The sequence below is a fragment of the Plutella xylostella genome, chromosome 12 (assembly GCF_932276165.1).
Source record: "Plutella xylostella chromosome 12, ilPluXylo3.1, whole genome shotgun sequence".
Taxonomy (NCBI): domain Eukaryota; kingdom Metazoa; phylum Arthropoda; class Insecta; order Lepidoptera; family Plutellidae; genus Plutella; species Plutella xylostella.
Genome location: NC_063992.1, coordinates 779,299 through 800,323, shown reverse-complemented (window position 1 = coordinate 800,323; position 21,025 = coordinate 779,299). Strand labels below are relative to the sequence as shown.

Sequence of the window (21,025 nt, the reverse complement as noted above, 5' to 3'; positions counted from 1 at the left end):
CACTAGATTTAGAAAGTTAAGTAATCACGAATTTCGGTATTTATATCGCGCGGTTCCATGGTGTAATGGTTAGCACTCTGGACTTTGAATCCAGCGATCCGAGTTCAAATCTCGGTGGAACCTGAACTTTTTTCTTTATGTTCATACTTATATAAAAGTATAGATATGTCGCAGTAAGATAGTAATAGCCGGGATATAATTATATCCCTAGGGATATCATTATATACCGGAACATAGTTATAAGAAAGCCATTCATTACTATCTTACTAGGGATATAGTTATAAAACGGACCAAGTTTAGTGATATACTTATATCACTAGATTCAGTTTAGTGAAATAGACATTTGAGTGTGCGGAGTGTGTGTATTACTAGATTAAGTTCAGTGTTATAAATATACCTATTAAGTACTTGATTAAACTTAATGAAATAGAAATCTGCCATATATATTATATACAGAAATTTCCTGTCATTAACGTGGGGTCTTCAGTTCTTGTAGAGATACCCAAAATAGATCGTGGGCCACTGGACCAAAAAAATGTAATAGGAAAAGTTTTAGAAAAGAGAAATGAAAATCATAAAATAGGTACATCAGTGGGAATTTTGAAAGACTGGATGCCAAGAAATGCTATTCAGCTTTCAAACATTACTTTCAATGATCCTATACCAAATGAAAGCTTGTCATTACTTACTTACTTATAATGTCTGTCTGTTACTCTTTCACGTCAAAACTACTGAACGGATTTGAATGAAATTTGGTATACATATGGTATAGACCCTGAGAAAGAACATAGGCTACTTTTTATCCCGGAATTCCCACGGGAAAACTTTTTAAGGGGAAGCGAAGCTCGCGGGAACAGCTAGTTTATAATAATTATTTATTAATTCTTGTTTGAAACAATGTATATGTACTTGCATAATGTAAATGATTGAATATAATAATTGTATCTTAGATATCGGCTGTACCATTTCAAAACCTAGTGTGTGACTATTTTCTTTTGTGCATTACAGCAACGATATTAGTTATATTTAAATGAAATAGTATTGTATGTCAAGCCAAGGTTCTGCCGCTTATTTTAAGCTTACATTTGTTCAGATATGTATCATAGTTTTACCAGGGCATTAAGATGAAGAATGAATTTTTGGCTCTCCTGAACATTTTGTCTCATGGTTCTTACTACGTTTTAAAATGGTACAGCCAAGTTGGTAATAATAAGTAAACAAAAACACATTGAAGTATTTATAATGGACCCTTTAATAAAAACATAGCATGGATTCTTAACTACTCACATAGCATATCTAGGTAGTACACGCTAAGAATTCAGATAAAAGAACTGTTTCATCTTAGTGACTTGCGTGAACAGCACGATGGCCTTGCTGCAAACGTCTCCGTTAAAGAGCATGCTGGAGGCCACGCCGCGCAGGTAGTGCCGGGTCACGCCCTTCTCCACGGCGGGGAACACCAGCCCCGCGCCGCTGTCGCCCTTGCACACCAGCCCTGGAACACCAGACAAAGAAAGAAAGACACGTTTATTTGACACACTGAAACAGAACAATAAGACAGAAAAAGAAACAACAACAAAATAAAGATAATACTTAATACATATACAGAACAAACAAAGGTTGCTGTCCAGAGGTCTAGAGTGTCAAAACGGCACCAGCTCAGCATATGCTGTGGACAGTGAGCTTTTCAGCTGGCCTTTCAACAGACAGGTGATCATTGACGGCCCATGACTTGAGGAGGCAACTGTGGGTTGAGTCTCTAAATCGACGAACGGACGAACGAGAATTGTCACGCAATTCCAACCAAAAATAATATATATCCATATATGTAGTAAAGTGTGCGAAAATCGTAATTAAGTAGGTACTTAATTAGAAAAAGACACGTGTCTTTGGAGACATGAGTTATTCGAAATGAGTGGGTACTCGCTTAAATGTTTCTGTAATAAGTAAAGTTTTTAAGATTCACAGTTTTTACTTTAATACTATTTGAGCTCTACCACACAAATGTAAAAAAAAAAACTTCCATAAACTAGACTTATGCCTGTGTTCCTCTAATCCTGCTACTCCACTTGGCTATTCATCTTTGCGTAATTGCCATCTGTGATAAGTATATTCGCTAAACTTACTGCCGAATTTATTTGCCTAAAAGTCGTCTATTTGGCAAATATAGCCAATCAAAGCTTTGGAAAATGCGAATAGCCAAGTGGAGTGGTAGAATCTAAGGTACAGATTAACCATAAAAACCTCACCATCTTTCACTGCAGCGCAAAACTTCGTGGGGGCCATTATATGTGTAATTTCTGGACGCCTCGCCCGACACGCGGCGGGCGTTAGGTATTCATAGTCAGACATATGGACCTCCTCGGCCGGCGCGTCTCTACTCTCGAAACCCCAACCAATCATCTTGAATATAATGTTAAACACGTGATTTAACTTAATATATATGAACACCATATAAATCAGATATACAAAAACATACGTATAGACTAGAAAGAATGTGCAATAAGCGGTCTTATTGCTGAGAGCGATCTCTTAGTGTGCATCATGATTAAAATAAATTTAAGAGAATCCACGAAAAAGGCAATATTAGCATGGGCCACCGGACCGCTGGACCAACCGACATGAGACGGGTGGCCGGTAGTGGCTGGATGAGGAAAGCTGAGTAGAGCAGTGGACGATGATGATGATGATGACATTAAACAGTTCTCAAATTACCTGACCAACACTAGTCGCTTCATTACTAAACGTGAACCTTTCAAACACATCGTTTAAATCGACGCAAATAGGCAACACTGATGTGTGAAACTTTATAGGAGCAGACAAATGCACCAGTGCCAAATCTTCAGCGTACTTAGTTGCTGAACCTGTAAAATTTGCAGGATATACTATTCGGGATACCTGAAAAATAATTATTTTTTAATATTTATTTCTCTATGTCTCACAGAATAATCAAAAGATATACAACATGTTGTTTTCAAACACGACAAACTTTAAGGGTGTATTCTACGAGTGATTACATCGAGAAAAAACCCCCATATGTAAGTTCAAATCTCAATATTCTAGAAATGGCGGTCATTTTAAAGTTTAGATACTAAATTTTTTCTTCTTCTTCATAGAAAATCATATGTGGAGATTTAAACGCCCTATGGACATGAAATAAAATGCTTTTATCCGCAAAAAGTCATCTCTATCCAATAAAAATATCCACAACTGCTAAAAAGTTACATCAAATAAGTTAAAAGAACCTAATCTAACAATTTTGGCAAAAAAAAAATACATTTAGGTACCTGAATAACTTTGAAAAACGCCCCCTTTGATGGTATTTTTATGTATCTATTTCAAAGTATTTGAAATAAGCTAAACAATGATACCAAAACCGTATCACTGCGTCGAGGCAGTGGAAAATTATTGAAAGTTCAAAACACACCTAACGGAGCGCCGCAGCTCAGGTGTGTTTTGAACTTCAATAATTCTTGACTGCCTCGACGACGACTTGTATCTTTTATTATTATTTTTTTCAAATTATTGTGATTTTTTGTATATTTTTTTATAAATTTTGACAATTTATAAATTCCTTGTAAATAAATGTGTACGCCATAAATATGACAAAACATAGAGAAACTAACTATTGTATTGTATTGTATTACTAACCTATGTTTACAAATAAATACTTTGACGTACAGATACGGTTTTGGTATCATTGTTTAGCTAATTTCAAATACTTTTAAATAAATACATAAAAAATACATCAAAGGGGGCGTTTTTCAAAGTTATTCAGGTAAATATAATTTTTTGCTGTTTTTTGTGTCAAAAAAACTAGATTAGGTGCTTGTAACTTATTTTATGTAACTTTTTAGCAGTTTTGCATATTTTTATTCGATAGAGATGACTTTTTGCGGATAAAAGCATTTTATTTGATGTCCGTAAGCCGTTTAAATCTCGAGATATGATTTTTTATGAAAACTAAGGATCTAAAAGTTTAAAATGGCCACCATTTCTAGAATGTTGAGATTTGACCTCACATAAGTATGTGGGTGATTTCTCGATGAAATCACTCGTAGAATACACCCTTAAAGTTTGTCGGGTTCGAAAAACAAGAAAACAACACATTGTATATGGCAAAGCCAGGGGACCAGCAAGTGTTTTATTTATTACTCATGCTCTGAAAGTATATGTGTAATTGCATAAAAATTCGTATTTTCGTGACTAGGCAGAATTTATTTCTTAGAAGTCAAAGCAATGGCTTCAGCTGAATTGAAAAATATATCAAACCATGTTATCAGATGCATAACGTAAGTTACTCACGTTTCTTTTTTGTTCGTAGGGTGCGTCTCTAATATCGTCCCAAGCCCTGTGTTGCTTATTCACAGCTACAGCAAACAACTTCTCACTACGAGACGACTTTGATGATTGGTCCCAAAAACAGTGAGCGGCTGCAAATAAATTAGATGCTAAAAAAATTCGATACTCAATCATAATTTTCCTACTCAGGCTTATAGTAAATATAAATGAATGGTGAAAACATATTAAGTATGTCTATGTAGTTTCTTCTTCTTAAACCAAATAATTACATTGCAAGTCGTTAGCCATCTCTTATACATATTTTAAATACCGAACTAATCAATAACAAATTACCGCTAAAAAGCATCAATACATAAATTATTTTCTTGGTCCCTAATTAACCAAGGCACGTTTTGTATATCGATGTTTATTAATTAAACCTGGATAAAAAACATGTTGGTGTACCTGTAATAATCAGTTTTTCCTTGAGTATGGAGGCTTCACAGATCAACATGTAGCCTTCGTCTCTGAGAAGGTAGACGCCGGCCCGCCACGGAGCCAGGTTGTGCGGGGGGCGTGACGTCACACTCGCCAGCGGGACTGCCTCGTTGAAATCAGTCCTACCACACTCTGAAAACAATTAAGTACTTACACTGAATTGCAGAAAGGGACTTTAAGCTAATGTTGACCTTAAATGCATACTTGCATAGCTGCCTTGCTTTGACTGTATACGGACAGAAAGAGACAGACATAGATTTAATGTCGTCTTAAGGGTCTGCAAGGGGGAATCGAGGGTTGGCATTGTCATAGAATTATGTAGTAAACGATGCTCTACAACCTTGAAAAAAATCACACAGGTAGCCGAAGAGTCTAGCTAGGTGCTGAATGATTCGAATTCAAGTAAATGATTATGGATAACTGTAAATAAAATTCAGAATATGACGAAAAACCAGAAAATCACACTCCCGTATTGTAACAACTTTGTCGTAATTATTAAGAATTTTCATATGATTTTTATCATATTATAAAGTTAAAGGCTTGGACTAGGCGCTAAATACCTTGTTTTTTAATAAACACACACTTATTTTGTGTAAATTAATCCCAAACTTGAGCAATTTTTTTCCCTCAAATCTTCATACAAATATCTATGGCGGCTTTCTGTGTTATAAAATCATAAACACAAGTGACGTTTGACTCAGTTGGCCGCTGGCCTCCAAAGAAGGGTCACGTCGGTTTAGGCAGCACTGACAGCTCGCGATCTTATCGTGTACAGATACAAAATCACTGCACATTGGTTGTCATTGTACTTTTTCAACTTTTTTGACACCAACATAATTTGATTTGAAATTGAGGAAGCATAATTCTTCCAGTATATTCAATACATTAAATTAAATTAGATAGTGTGCAATATTCTCGTGACATTACAGTCTCGTAAAGGTCTGATGAGGAGCAGGAATATAGCGAATGGATCTAAGTGATGACAATACGCACGAACATTAGGTTAGGGATCAAAAATACAGTCTCTTGGTGCTGGTTGAGGTATGGTCTCGTGAGGATCTGATGAGGGCAGTAACACGGTGGTGGCTCAATTTTATTTCAAAGATGTTAATAGCTAAAAGCATCGAGCTTAGGCTATTAAGTATGTTTTTCAGAGAGAGAGAAAGAGATTTTATTTTTCCTCTGGATGTGTTAGGTTTACTGGGTTTACTAAGTTCATTCTGTTGATGGCATCAAGTTGTTATGTGTTCATAAGTAATAATTATTTATTAACAAAATGCTGTTGGTTCTCCACGAAAATGTAAAAATAAAAATAAAATAAATAAAAATAAATTCGTAACGTAAAATTGTCAATGACGGAATTTCTTCTATAGACAGTAGCCACAAAACAAACAAACGATAGATGGCGTGATTTGAAGATAAAGATACATTTATTCGACACATAGACAGCAACAACAAAAAAAATACAGATTTAAAGAAAAGAAACACATACTTATACAAAACAACAAAGAAAAAAAAGGATACACATCAAAATAACTGGAAAAAATATAAGCCCCAATTTACTTGTGTGGGACAGGGAGTACCATAATATTTTTTTTGGGGTACTCCCCATCTAGGCGAAATATCAGCTTGATATCTTTACCCGTTTCTGAGAAAAAGGGCGGTGACAGACAGTCAGTCAGACAGACGGACAACAAAGAGATCCTATAACGGTTGCTTTTTTTCTTTTGACGGCTGCTACCAAAAAATGTACTTAAAGGTATTGAAAAAGCAAGGTATACAGGGTTATTGGTAAGTAGACCTGATCCTTTCAGGAAGTGATAGAGGAAGGCATTTCCAGTCGATTATACCCTATAATGCATTATCCGAAACTTAACCATTTCTAAGATATTTAATATTTAAAGATTTTTTGAATTTTTGCCAAAATTTCATGTTTAAAACCGAAAATAAAAAAACTAGCCATATTTCAATACTTTTTTTGTTTGTTTTGAATTAGTAACATCTTAATAAACTTATTAAAATAATCAAATGTGCATTATTTGACTTAAATTAGACACAATACCTCAAAATAGATAAACATTTTTTAAAAATATTCAAAACCTAAAAAGAAATAAATTAAATTAAAAAAGGATTTCATACAACAATTTTTTGTGCACTTCAGCTTAAAAACATTGTCAACTTATAAGCTTTCAAATGAGATATTTCAATATCAAATCGATTTAGGTCTCACCAAGATATGGCCAAAACAATCAGAAAAGGTGGACAAAATTCAACAGAAAAACTAACAAAATTAGCGCAATTTAAAGGTAAAAAGTGTGATGGTTTTCAGTCCTGTTCACTTTAGTATGGAAACCCTTGATTTTTCTTGACAAGTCCCAATGTTAATGGAAAGTATCGTAGGCGGGGACCAGCAGAGGGTTCACCATTTAGCTGAATGTTACTTAGAAAACGGCCTTGAGTTGAGTGGCGGTCAAGTTGTTCCCCGCCTGCGATACTTTCCATTAACATTGGGACTTGTTTTCATGTTTTTAGCGTACAGTCGGGTTTTTCGTTTGTTTATAATTGTATTTTTTTATTTGTAACTTTTTAGTTGTTTTTATTTTATGAAATTTTACGTCAGTAGTTCATGATCATTTTTTATTTTAATAATTTTGGTGTTGTTATTTAAATACCTTTAATATGCATATTTTTGTAATGTGAAAATCAAGCCCTTTCATTTGATACCTTACACGGCAAAGTTGAATTATTATTTTTTCGATCATCACGTTATGTCCTCTAGAGGGCGCTATGTACATTTTAATGGAACGTCACATAGCCTATAACCATCGCGCCATCAATACGCTTCTAACAATACCTCATACATCAAAATAGAAACTTTGTTGGACATGACTGTCTTTTTAACCGACTTCAAAAAAAGGAGGAGGTTCTCAATTCGTCGGGATATTTTTTTTTATATTTTTTTTTATGTATGTTCACCGATAACTCCGCCGTTTATGAACCGATTTTGCAAATTCTTTTTTTGTTGTATTGGGTTGAGCTTCCAGGTGGTCCCATTTTTTTTTCAGAATTTTATCTCACCCCTAAGGGTGGGTAAAGGGGTAAAAACAGGGTATGAATTTCCATTTGGACACATATTAACCGATTCTAATGAAATTAAGAACGTAAATATAGTTCTTATAACAATAAAATATGATGGTGACCTTGAGCTGATCTGATGATGGAAACGGAAGGCAGTCAAGGGAACTCCTCAACGGTATATAGCAACTACCTCGTGTTTGGGCTTGAATGATTCGTATTGATTAGTAGGACTTTTTGGTATCATTTGCATCTTACTTTTGATTAAAAATTATTGCAAATAAACTAAAAACTATAAAATAAAATAATAATTTAAAAAAATAAAAAACCGACTTCAAAAAACCACTATAATGTAAGTAATAATTTAAGGTTTACACAAATTATATGTGACAGTACAAATATATCCCCCCCCCCGCGGCACTCGGTGATAACAGTCGTGTTTACGTTTGCTCTGTAGTTTTTTGTGGATTAATATTGTTTGCACTAAAGTTACGCGAACAAAAACTGCTTCAATGTGTTAAATACCACATTTGCCAATACGCAGTGAGTACGAATTGAATCATTATTGTGCGATTTAACTTAAAGTAAAATCTAAAACCGAGACTCGTTTCGAACACCTACCGCACAAATTTTACTGATAGAAGCGCCTTCAACGATTCACTGAGCAATACCGCACATCATAGTATCCCAAAATGGACCGAACTCCACCGGCATCTCGAATCACTTGTCGCCGCGAAACAATATTTGCATCTGACTCCAACCTCACGCTGAATAAAGACCTTGGCCTTGAACCATTAACCTGTAACGACAATTCTACTGCTGTGCGACCGGCGAAACGACGGCTCGTCACTGAGAGTGATGACATTGATAACCGTCTCAACATGTTCGAAAAATCGTTTATGGATTTCCTTACATCCTGGAAAAATGAACAGATTGGTCAACTTAGCCTGATCCAGAACTCAATCACCAACATGCAACTACAAATGAACGAAATCCAAAAAACAAATGCTGAAATAGAAAAATCAATGGAGTTCCTTTCGTCACAATATGATACCCTAACAAAGAAAGTTGATGAACTTGAAGAGAAATCGGCTTCTTATGAACAACGAATCTTACAAATGGAAGAAAGCATGGAGGAATTTTCTCGCAAATCTTGTCTACACTACCTAGAAGTACGCAATGTTCCCATAAAGCAGAGAGAAACCACAGACGACCTTCTCCTGACTGCAACCCACATTTTCAAAGCAATATCTTGTGAAACCGCGTCCACGGCGATTACAGATATACGCCGTCTTCCTTCCAAATCGGCTAATAAAACCATTCTTGTCTGTTTAAATAGCGTGATTACAAAGAACCAAGTCTTAAAATCAGCCAAGGATTATAATATGAAGCACCAATCCAACAAACTGAACACTTCAATATTCAGTCATAACACTGATCGTCACCAACCCATCTACATAGCCGAACATCTGACCATTAAAGCCAGAAGACTCTACTTCGAAGCTCGCGAACTGGTAAAGAAAGGCCAGTTTAAATACTGCTGGACTTCCTATTCAAAAGTTTTCCTGCGGAAGGATGATACTAGTGCTCCAATAATCATAACAAATGACTCTCAAATTCTTGAAATTAAGAAAAATATTGTCCAATGACTATTAATTACAAATTCATTGTCAGATATTAATCATTGCTCTCTTGTAATATTAGATTTAGTCTTAGGCCTTAGTTTATACTTCTCCACCAATGTTGTAAAACTATACTTTCTCCTGTACTACAAAGCCATTCGTGGATTTTTTATTGCTCACATCCCACTCTATAAGAATAACCATACTCACCTGCTACTCATCCATCAATCTACGTGCATAATTACTATAAATTTATTCCTCTTCCCCCTCCACTTCACTATGTAACTCTTACATCATTATTATTAATATAAATTCGATAACTTAACTAATTTATTTAACGACATCGACTCTCTATCAATCTCGGACTCAAAACTATGCAACCCAGATGATTGCAGGGCCCTTTTATTAAAACACACCCAGAATCTAAAAATAATGCACCAAAACATACGTAGTATTTCTGCCAATCTTGACAGCTTTCTGGTGCTGTACTCTACTATTGAGCAAGAATGCGACATTTTAATATTCTCTGAGTGCTGGCTCCAGCGAAATCCAGTAATTCCTTCCATAGATGGCTTTACATACTATGTTTCACCAAATCCCATTAACCAAAACGACGGGGTTATTGTATATGTAAGCGATAAGCTTTCAAATGTCAAAGTAGAGCCATCTAATCTAACCGAGGCAAGTGGACTAACTGTTAAAATTGGGAATGAGGTAGCTGTTCTCGCTATTTATCGACCGTGGCAATTTCGCACTACATCTGTTTTTCTAAATGACCTGAACACTTATTTATTTTCTCTCGCAACTTTTCAGAACATCATACTTATAGGCGACATTAATATAGATATTATTCCAGAGAACAGGGACCCATCAGCAGATGAATACCTTAATATCACTGCATCCCACAGCTTGCTACCTGCTTATACCTATGCAACTCACAATCTTACTTGCCTAGATCATGTAATTGCTAAAACGCAATTGCAATTGACTACCCTTGTTCTCCAATCTACGATTACTGACCACTTCTCATCCCTCATAAGTTTAAACATGAATAAAACACAGCCAACACTTAAAACAAGAACTAAGATAGATCATGACGGGTTGGCAAAAACTTTAACCGAAACAGATTTCTCAGATTTACTTAATTATAAAGATCCAAATGATGCCACTAATAGCTTAATTAATAGAATACAAACTGCCATCCAACTAAACTCTAAAATTGTAAAAATACCACAGCGTCAGAGAACAATCAAGCCCTGGATCACACCAGGATTGCTGAAATGCATTCGTAATAGGGATAATCTCCACAAAAAACTAAAACAATCACCTAATAATGAGATCCTGAGATTGACCTACAAAAGATATCGCAATTTCTGCAACATGATTCTAAGGAAAGTAAAGGTAAATTATGAAAAAGAGGAACTAGACAAAGCTAAAGGCAACAGTAAACGTCTATGGGATGTCATAAAGAAGCTTACTTATAGAAACCCCAATAACTCTACAGCTAAGGAACTTCTTACTATATCTTCTCTTCCAATGGACAGCGTTAACATAGTCAATAACTACTTTTGTAATATAGGCAGAACTCTTGCACAAAATGCAAATTCAAGTGCAACTGTTCATAATCAAATTCTCTCTCCTTCCCCAAGCAATTTCAGTGACTCCTTAGTCTTTTTACCAACCGACAAAGAGGAAATCAGCCAAATGATTGATTCACTACGGCCTGATTGTGCTATCGGTATAGACGGTATTTCAACAAAGCTTTTGAAATCCTGTAAAGGCTTAATCTTATCTGCACTCACGCATATATTCAACTTGTGTCTACATAATGGTGTATTTCCAGATTCCTTTAAAAGAGCACTTGTACATCCGATCTTCAAGTCTGGGGAAAGAAACCGTGTCAACAATTATAGGCCTATTTCCATTCTACCAGCAGTCTCAAAAATTCTGGAGCGTTTAATCAACAAACGACTTACCCACTACCTAGAAAGCAAAAATCTATTATCTAATGCTCAGTATGGATTTAGGTGTGGGAAGTCTACAACAGATGCAGCTCATGATCTCATAGACCATATTATAGTTAACATGGACAAAGGCAAGAAGTGCTTAACTATCTTCCTAGATCTTGCTAAGGCCTTTGACACGGTTTCCACCCCCATCCTTCTTAACAGGCTGGAAGAAATTGGCGTGAGAGGTACCCAACTATCCTTTTTCCGTAGCTACCTTTCGGGCCGTACTCAATCCGTTATTATTGATGGTCACATTAGCTCGGCCTCGCCCATTGAATACGGTGTGCCTCAGGGGAGTATTCTTGGCCCAACCCTCTTCTTGATTTTCATTAACAAAATGTGTAACCTTCATATAACTAATGGTAAAATAACCACTTTTGCTGATGACACTGCAATTACATTTACTGGGGACGACTGGGACCAAGTTCATTCGTATGCGCAGCAGGGCCTCGGCGTCATCCTTAGTTGGCTGATAACGAATAAGCTGACTCTCAATGCAGATAAGACTACATACATGCTGTTTTCTCCTCGGAGCTGCTCTCTTCCACCAATGAGCAGATATTCAATAGTCGCACACAGTCAAGGCTGCGCAGTCGATGTATGTGATTGTCCTAAAATAAAAACTTGCGACCAGATGAGATACTTAGGTATAATTATCGACCGTAACCTTAGCTTTCTTCCACATATAAACGCTCTTGCTTCCCGAGTTCGTAAATTAATTTATGTCTTTAAAAAGCTTCGTCACATCTCTGATCCACCTATCTTGAAAACAGTTTATTATGCTCTCTGCCAATCCATTTTAATGTACGGGATTACAATATGGGGCGGAAGCTATATCACACATTTATTAATTTTAGAAAGGGCCCAACGCTCTATTCTCAAAGTAGCCACTTTTAAACCGTATCGCTTCCCTACTTATGCCCTGTATCAATATTGCCAAGTTTTAACTGTACGTCAGCTTTTTATCTTGTATTCAACTCTTCGCCAACACTCTATGACACCTTATAATGATATGACTGCACAAAAAAGAAACCACATAATTGTACCCACTAAAAACTTTAAACTTACTCTATCTCGTAACTTTTTTTGCTATCTTGGCGCTTCTCTGTATAATAGAGTACATAAATTATTGAACATTTATCCTCTCCCTAAATTCGTAGCTAAACTGACCATAAGTAAATGGCTACAACAGCTTAACTTTGCTGACACTGAAAGCTTTTTACACCCTGCTGTATAGTGCTCTAGCAACCTCTGCACGTCTGCCCCACGCACAGTATATTTTCTCTTTTATATATTCTATGAATATTTAATGGTGATTTAAATATATGCATATTATATGTCTTGTATTCAAAATTTAATATCCTACGAGTGGTTTTTTGTCTCTTTTTTTATCTCTTTTTGTCTCTTATTGTCTACAAATGATTTAAGTATTACACGAACGTTAACACTGACTGGGCTACAATCACCAGGGGCGTTCGCTAGTGTCTATAGCTCAGGATTTATCCTATTTTAGGCGCTAGCACTTTACTTGTATACTTTGATTAGCCAATCTATTGTATCTTATCGTTGCAACAACCTAACATTGTTTCATTTTATAAGTTTAGTTTATATCCAGCTCTGCATGTTAGTTATAAGTTATTTTAAGTTGTGTGAAAATGTTTGTAATATGGCTATTGGAAAAACAATAAACATTATTATTATTATTATTATTATACCTAAGCAGGAACTGTTCTTTTTTGAAGTTGGTGCCATATTTCTTCAGATTACTTTGTCACTGCACCAACATCAAAAAAGAACAGTTCCTGCTTAGGTATATTTGTACTGTCACATATAATTTGAGTAAACCTTAAATTATTACTTACATTTTAGTGGTTTTTTGAAGTCGGTTTTTTATTTTTTTAAAGTATTATTTTAATACCATGGAAAACGAATATTTTTTTTCCCGAATTTGCAAATCTCGTAGAACAAAAGTTGTCCAGAATGACTCCTTGAGTCATCCCCTTTTGGCTTAGTATAGCCCTTTTGCGACACTATGTATTTACTTTGCTTTCTCGTCGGGGCTCAGTTGGCTGGAGGATGCCCGAAACTTATTATCTACACTTTAATACTTGTAGTTACCTTTCTACAAGTAAATACCACATTTGTTTGAGAAAGCTAATCGGGTTCCGAGTATAGAGTAAAGTGGCACCCCTATTAATTTCTACTCTTTCCTGGTGCCTACCAGTGTAAGTAAGAATTATACTTACTTACCCTAAAATCACCCAAAATGTACTTGAACATAATTGTCAATAAAGTTGGCGAGTAAAAGTTTATCGACCCACTGTGCAAACTTACATGTGTGCGTGTCACTGCGTGTGCTGTGTGAAGAGCATTGAAAACCCAAAATTGGCGCGGCACGTCACCCTGTACGGGCCCTTAAGCTTAATGTTTGTTACTGTGACGTTAGGGTATTTTCTAAATTCCCATTTTTAATGAATACCTAACGACCTTAAAGGGCATCCTGGGTTCAGCAGGTAAGAGGTTGGTACAATATGGATGTTTGTTTCGAGCAGTAGTCTCAAGAGAAAAATACAAAAAGATTGCCGACCTCCGATTGGAGTGGCACTCTAGCAAGAGAGGGTATGTGCAATGTTCAAACAGAGTCAAACAGACAATGAAACAAACATACCTAGGATACATTTAGGCTCAAAGTCCCAATACCCGTCCCTGCAAGTAACGAATTGGTTTTGCGACTGCAGAGAGTGCACGGGAGAGTTGCATCGAACCTCCACGACGGTTCCATTGGCCTCAAAGGTGGCGCAGGGTCGGTAGCCCTGGCTGTTGCGCCGCTGTGGGTCCGACACCGAGATCAGACAGAGGTAGTCGATGTAAGGGTCGTCTGACCTCAATTTGCAGCTGCCTGTTAATAGTAAAGTAGACGTTATTGTGAGATACTCTTACCAATCATCTACTGCTGGACAATGATATGGGTCTCTTCTGTAAACCCGTATTTTCTCAGTTATTTTTTCTACTTGGCTTTTAGGACTTACATGTAAAAGAAACTCTCACCTGAAGATTTTCCCCCGTGAACAGGTGTATAACTTTTTAACGTCAAATATGGTCTGATATAAGCCTCTAGCTTGGACAAGTGGAAGAAAGTGGTGATTGTTCCGATGTTGCAGGCGTCGAAGGATTTCGGAGCCGTGGAGACGACCCCGCGCAGGTAGTGGCGGACCACGCCCAGCTCCTTGCTGGGGAACACGAAGCCGCCACCGCTGTCGCCCTTGCAAACTGTTTTTGCTGTAAAAAAAAATATATCTATCACCGGATAACTTGATAATCTAACGTCATGTTCCGTGTGCTAAGAGGAGTCAATACAGTTAAGAAATATAAGCACTAAATATATGTTGAACCTGAATCCAGTTAGGGTGGTGTGAGTATGAGTATGTGTCGACGTCAGCGACGTAAACACTCTCAAATACTACACAAGTCAAAAATCGATTACGCATTAGCGCAACAGTTCCAGACAAAATTATCTACCCGCACAGACAGCTAGACCCCACCTTACATCACCCCAATCATTGCTCTTACAATCTTCAGATCCGGCGCAGAACTTCTGGCTGGTGACCAGGTCTCGGTACCCTGTGGGCGCCGCCGCCAGGCACGTGCCCTCATCCATGAAGGGCAAAGAGACTACTTTCAGAACCGTGGATGAGGAAGAGTTGCGTCCCGTCAGCCCCCAGCCCGCCACCTGGAAGTATGCCATCATCATTCATCATCAAGCCACTGGCGACCACTTCTGGACATGCAAAAGCACATCGTAGGTTTGTTGAGACACCTCATCGCAAAAGAAAGTTTTAATAAGGTTTTGTACGTACATCAAAACTACAATACATACCTACGGAAAATGGCGGATCGTACCAAGTAATCTTCATTATGTTTTGGTTAAAAAAAACACAATATAGCTATACGGTTTAGCCTACACAAGGGTTTGATATCGCGCTGAAAGCACGTCAGCTGCTTACTGAACAGGGTGCGCAAGGACGTATACAAAGAAGAGTTGACACTATAAAAAAAAAGTTGACACTATGTAATGAAAATATTGATAGCGGAATCCATCAAATTATCCCATCTACCTTCCCATAGCTGCCTGCCCGTAGCTGCTCGGCCTCCAGCACGGGGTTGAAGTTGACGCAGACTGGCCGGATGTTGTTCTGGTAAACAAAGGGCTTCTCCACAAACACCAGCGCCAAGTCGTAGTCGTAGTTCGTCTCCGCGCCGTAGAACTTATCCGGCACCACTATGTTTGTCACCTGGTATTTAAAATTATGTCAAGTTTACAGAAATTAAGGCCAATTCTATATCTAAAACAACTGAAGATTTCTTTCGTTATCAACAATCCAGTCAGATATTCTGCTTTCAGCTCATGTTATATGCAGCCACTGCAATACTATCCTGTAATTGTGACCTGGACAAATTAATGTTTAGACAGCTCTAAATGGAAAGTTTTAGTTTGTTACATTGGTATGACGTGCCCCGTCGTCGTGTGTTTCGTTCCAGGGGCTGTAGATCTTGCCGGCCGCCACCGCGAATATCGCCGCGTCTAGTAGCTTCAGCGTGTCGTCCCAGAAACAGTGGGCAGCTGGGAAACACATAAGATATTACAGGGATATATAATTATATAATGTGGTTCACGTAGTCAGAATTCAGAATAAACATAGGCTAAATCATTTAACTGTGGTGTAGACAAGTTATCCTGGTAAATCTCAATACTTCTTTATCATCATAATCCGGCCTACTGATCGTGCACTGCTGGATAAAACCCTCTCCTAACAAGCGCCACAACACTGGGTCCGCAGTCATACACACCCAGCCACTACCAGCTGCATGTTTAGGTCAATCCAGCGGGAGTCTTGCACCCCCAATATAACCTCAAAACAACGAACCTGATATAACCAGAGCCGGCGACACGATGGATCCGCCGCAGACCTGCCTGTAGGGCTCCGAGTCCTTGCGATAGACGGCCACGTGCCAGGGCAGCTCCCCGCGCCGCGCCGACCGCCCGCCCGCCACCAGTCCCGTGCCCGCCGTCGTCACGCGACCGCAGTCTGCGAACACCATCATCATCATCACCCAATAATCATCCACTGCTGGCCTCTCTCAAGGAGCGCCACAACACTCGATCCTCGGCCTTCCTCATCCAGCCAGTACCGGTTACCCGTCTAAGGTCGTCGGTCCAGCGGGCAGGAGGGCGTCGCACATCATAACCCGAGCATCAGTATTGCCACTATTAGATGGCCACAGTTATAGTGATATGAAGAATAAACGTATTTAGTGAAGATGATCTTTCGGCTTTGAGATTCGGGCGTTAGAAATTTACTTTCAAAGATGACTGGATGGTCTATTTCGAACTAGCTTTGCACTCATTCTCACGACTATCTTAAAGTATATAGTATAGGTACTGTATAACTCGTGGTAACCTGGTAAACAAGGCGTCATCTCAGTCCACTCTCCCCGGACACACGTGATGACAGCAACGCCAGAAGGCGAGTAGAAGTAGGGCGGCCGGCACTGCGCCTCCACCACCGTGCCCTCGGGCTCGTGCCGCCGACAGCCGCGCCAGCCGCCGTTGCTGTCCGGGACCTGGCAGTGGTACTCCACACTCGGGTTGTCCAGGTCCAGGGTGCAGCGGTCTGAAATTGTTGTGAGGATATTGGTAAAGTTGGAAATGATGCTGGTCTAAAGTAGCATGCCTACATCTGGAAGCTCATAAATATCACCCCTATGACTCTGATACCACACCACTGTTTCCTAGGCCCTCCTCATTCAACCACAACCAGCGACCATCTTAACCATTCCATCTAATTCTAGTTGTTTTATGACATTCCTGAGTTTTACAACCACCAAAATAGTTCTACTTAAAACATGAAATATACTCGCAAGCAATAAAAAAGTTCCACACGCCATTGCCATCCACATGTCACTGAAACTTTTTGCAGCGCGAGTGTTAGCGCTTACGTATGCATCGAGGCGGGTTATTCCTCCAAGCCCCGTCGTGACAGAACACCTCAGCTGGTCCTTCCAGCTGGTAGCCGGCGTGGCACGAGTAGTTCAGGGAGATGAACCGGACCCTCGCGCCCGGCGCGGCGGCGGCGCTGGCGGAGTAGTAGCCGTGCTCCGGGAACCCTGGCAACTCGCACTTTGGACTCTGTGGACTGCTGAAAATTATATGCTACCACCCACCCCACTCATTGGCTGTTTGTTTTTGCGTAATTACCAAAACTGCCATGTGTGGTCAGTATATTCGCCAAAATGATTGCCGGATTAGCTTAAATTTTTGTTATTTTTTGGCAAATACCTACTGCAAACATCCAATAACAAAATACGAATAGGTAACTAGTGAGTTGCCAGCAGCAGACTATAGTGTTATGTGCAACTCTGTGCTATGTCTAATCAATTTCTGACTAGCTACAGAATCTACAAATTACGAGTATTATTAATGTGGTGCTGGAACATTATATGGCTTTATGAAGATTACCGTAAATTATGTAATGTTCCGGAGAGAATATAATAATATTTCAGTTTTGGTGGCTCGCAACATTCTACATTATAAAGCAAATTAAGTGAAATTAGGCTGCCTTTCGTTGTGTAGGGGTATAAAAAAAACATTTTATTTTACACAAGTATGATAAAGTTTGATGCAGAATTAGGATTTAACTTACTCTGGAGCCTCCGTTGCGGTATTTTTCCTACCACCAGAGAAATTCTTCTTGAACCAGTTGCCTATCGATTGGAATACTGTTGGAGTCTGGGCTGATCTTCTCCATCTAACATGATTGAGGTGGGAAATGCTGAAAAAAGAGTTTGTAAAATGTAAAAAAAAAAAATTACATTTTAGGTAGACCGACGTTTAGTTATTTATTTATTTTTTTCAAGGAAAGTAAAGTAGGTGTTATTGTTAACATTATTAATTTATTGGGCATTTTTTTTGCTGTGATAATATATTATAGCTGTGATAATATATTATACTCACGGACAAAAAAAAGCTCCACTCACATAATTCCGACACCAAACGAACCCAATTTTTTCAAAGATTTTACTAAAAACAAAAGATTATTGTTTTTAGTTGGTAATATCCTGATGCTCTTTTAAATGTTCTTCAACATTGCAGAAGGCATCATTACGCTAGCCTTTTCCGTTTAGGAGTAGGTAATTTAGTGCTTTTCTCAGTGGAACCTTTTCGTTGGCCGTGAATGTATTTTGGACATCACTTTTATTGTTATATACCTACCTGTTCCACACTCCTTTGTCTTGCGCCTCGAAAGGATTTGAATCAGACAAAGCTGAAAATAATTGAGTACATAATATTATACAAAATAGAACTTGTACAAAATAATACAGGAAAATATATCCTGTTGCTAAAAAAAACATTAACTTACCAAAACATTGCACTATAAATGATAAAATAATGAAATAATAGTAAATAAACATAACTATCACATTTAATTCAGTGAACTAAACTCACTGTACAACGTATATGATATTATTTATTCCAAAGATAATATTAATTTGGTTCAAGGCTGGGTATTTATTTATAAAAGCAACATATCTGCTGGGTAATACCAGATTGACTGAGGAAATATTGTAGTCAGCTAATATTAATATAATAACACTTTTTCCTCCTTTACAAACTGGTATTTGTATAGTGTAGCCTGTAGTTTTATACTCGACTTAATTATATGAGATTACTATATTCAAACTTACCCGAATCCTACATCAATATTATAATCCCCTTAAAACAACTTGTCGTTACTCTTACGCGTTGTATTATAATAATGTATGATGGAAATTCGACAACAGATGAGTAGTATTTTTTTATTTATTGAATTTCAGTTTTATCTATCTTTAGCTGACTGTATTTATTTCAATTTAACGTGAAAGGATCCATTTAGCACTACATCAAACGAAAGAAAATTATGTTTGTTGTTTCATAAAATGATTATTTAAATTGCCAGAGAAGAGTCGACAGAACCACCCGATTACAAAACCATTTTGTCGCATGTCGCAAGTCAGATTGCCCGACCATCCGTCAGTTGGGAAACCGGTGGATCAATCATCTGTCACATAAGTACCAGATAAGTAGTATGGTGGTCATGGCTAAAGAGTGGTTTCCGCTATTTTTAGGATTCACCAACGGAAACAGTACAATTTGGCAGATAAGTTAGTAGGTACGAGTACTTTGTCAAGTGACTACCCTAAAGGCTTTTTACGTCACTTCTACGCCACACTTCACTCCGCTGTTTTATTTAAAAATCGGTGGCCCGGCGAACTTCATACCGCCTCTTACCCTATACACTGTCGTACACTATCATACACAACCCTACACTACCCTATACTGCCTATTCGGTCCAGCTGTTCTCGAGTTTTATGCAGACTAACAAACACCGCTCCATTTTCATATATAAGATAAATAAGTACTTTATTTGGCAGAATCTGATTAGTAATCGAAGTAAAATGTTACGTGTGGGGTACCTATACAAGCCTTTCTTATAGAAACAAGTACCTTACGTGCGTGACGTCTCTGCATGTACGGTCGGGCGCTAAAACTTATGATGATCACACTGACACTGAATCTAATTAGCTAAAATGGTTAACTATAAATTAAGTAGTACCTAAAGTCAGCAAAATAAAGAAGAATGGCGAAACCTGACCCGTTTTGCTTAAGTTAGCAGCCACTAACCAAACCTATTTTAAGTTATTGATAAAAATGTCTATTATCAGGAAAAAATATTTAAAAAAATCTAAACCATGGGGTTCTTGAGATATTAGGGTTCAAAAGTAACTTAATTAAAGTTTTTTTTTTCGTTAAATAAGATTTTGATGAATGGTACACGCACAAATAAGTTTTATAATCTAAATTGTGGAATTCCCAATACATAGCGCATCACAAAATGTATTACATGATTTTATTTATGCAAATAATATCATAATTATTTTTGCACATTTCACACTCAGAAACCTATTTTTATAAAGGGACCAATTTCAAAAATTATTTCATTCAATTCAAGTTCCAGTTATCCCGAAGTAACATAAAATACTTTTTATCCAGGAATTCCCACAGGAACCCTTTTAAAATCAATTTTTAGCTCGAGGGTAACATCTAGTACAGTAGAAAGACTTGATCTTTCATCACCTATATCTTCGTTCTCCCATGCCTCATAATAATAAAATTAATACCAGTATATGCTGTAGTCACGGACTACACATCAGTGTATGTTTCATCAATGGCCGCTCTGGGTCATGGCGCCATAGAGAAATTGCCATTCTCCTTTATATGAGTAGCGAATGTATGTTTGTAAGTAATTCCTGCTTCCGAAGTTGGGGGCCATGGATTCAAAAACTGGGCAAACATTTGTGTGATGAGCATTTGTGTTTGCCTTGTGTCTGGTTGTGGTATTACATATGGTATAATATGGTATATATGGTGGTGGTATATGTACCAATTTGTGTAAATATACCAGCTGTCCGACACCCATATCACAGGTTCTGCCTAGCTTGGGG

The 21,025-nt window shown here is 37.8% G+C and overlaps 1 protein-coding gene and 1 non-coding gene across 4 annotated transcripts; one reads left to right on the top strand and one right to left on the bottom strand.

Moving 5' to 3' along the window:
* The first annotated feature begins 51 nt into the window (after positions 1-51).
* Positions 52-123, top strand: Trnaq-uug. Its single transcript has one exon. It is a non-coding gene; the product is annotated as a tRNA-Gln (tRNA).
* Positions 124-1,234: 1,111 nt separating this feature from the next.
* On the bottom strand, positions 1,235-19,108 carry LOC105390003 (transmembrane protease serine 9). Of its 3 annotated transcripts, none has more exons than XM_048624588.1 (16): positions 18,904-19,108; positions 18,756-18,807; positions 18,187-18,315; positions 17,483-17,682; positions 16,945-17,157; positions 16,411-16,572; positions 15,985-16,106; positions 15,601-15,777; positions 15,056-15,215; positions 14,534-14,764; positions 14,154-14,384; positions 4,747-4,911; positions 4,306-4,433; positions 2,716-2,898; positions 2,247-2,403; positions 1,235-1,495 (listed from the first exon to the last, which is right to left on the bottom strand). In XM_048624588.1, the coding sequence occupies exons 1-16, from the start codon at positions 18,953-18,955 to the stop codon at positions 1,311-1,313; spliced, it is 2,547 nt and encodes an 848-aa protein (XP_048480545.1). In that variant the 5' UTR covers positions 18,956-19,108; the 3' UTR covers positions 1,235-1,310. The 3 variants fall into 3 exon arrangements, with proteins under 3 accessions (XP_048480545.1, XP_048480546.1, XP_048480547.1); XM_048624589.1 differs by having other exon boundaries at positions 2,250-2,403; XM_048624590.1 differs by having other exon boundaries at positions 17,483-17,679.
* Positions 19,109-21,025: the final 1,917 nt, after the last annotated feature.

Excerpts from the sequence above, each read along its gene's own strand:
- LOC105390003 (XM_048624588.1), bottom strand. The coding sequence starts at position 18,955 with ATGTTTATTTACTATTATTTCATTATTTTATCATTTATAGTGCAATGT. Across the intron at positions 18,808-18,903 it reads ATTTATAGTGCAATGTTTTG|CTTTGTCTGATTCAAATCCT; the intron begins GTAAGTTAATGT and ends AATTATTTTCAG. Across the intron at positions 15,216-15,600 it reads GGGCAGGCAGCTATGGGAAG|GTGGCGGGCTGGGGGCTGAC; the intron begins GTAGATGGGATA and ends GCATACTTCCAG.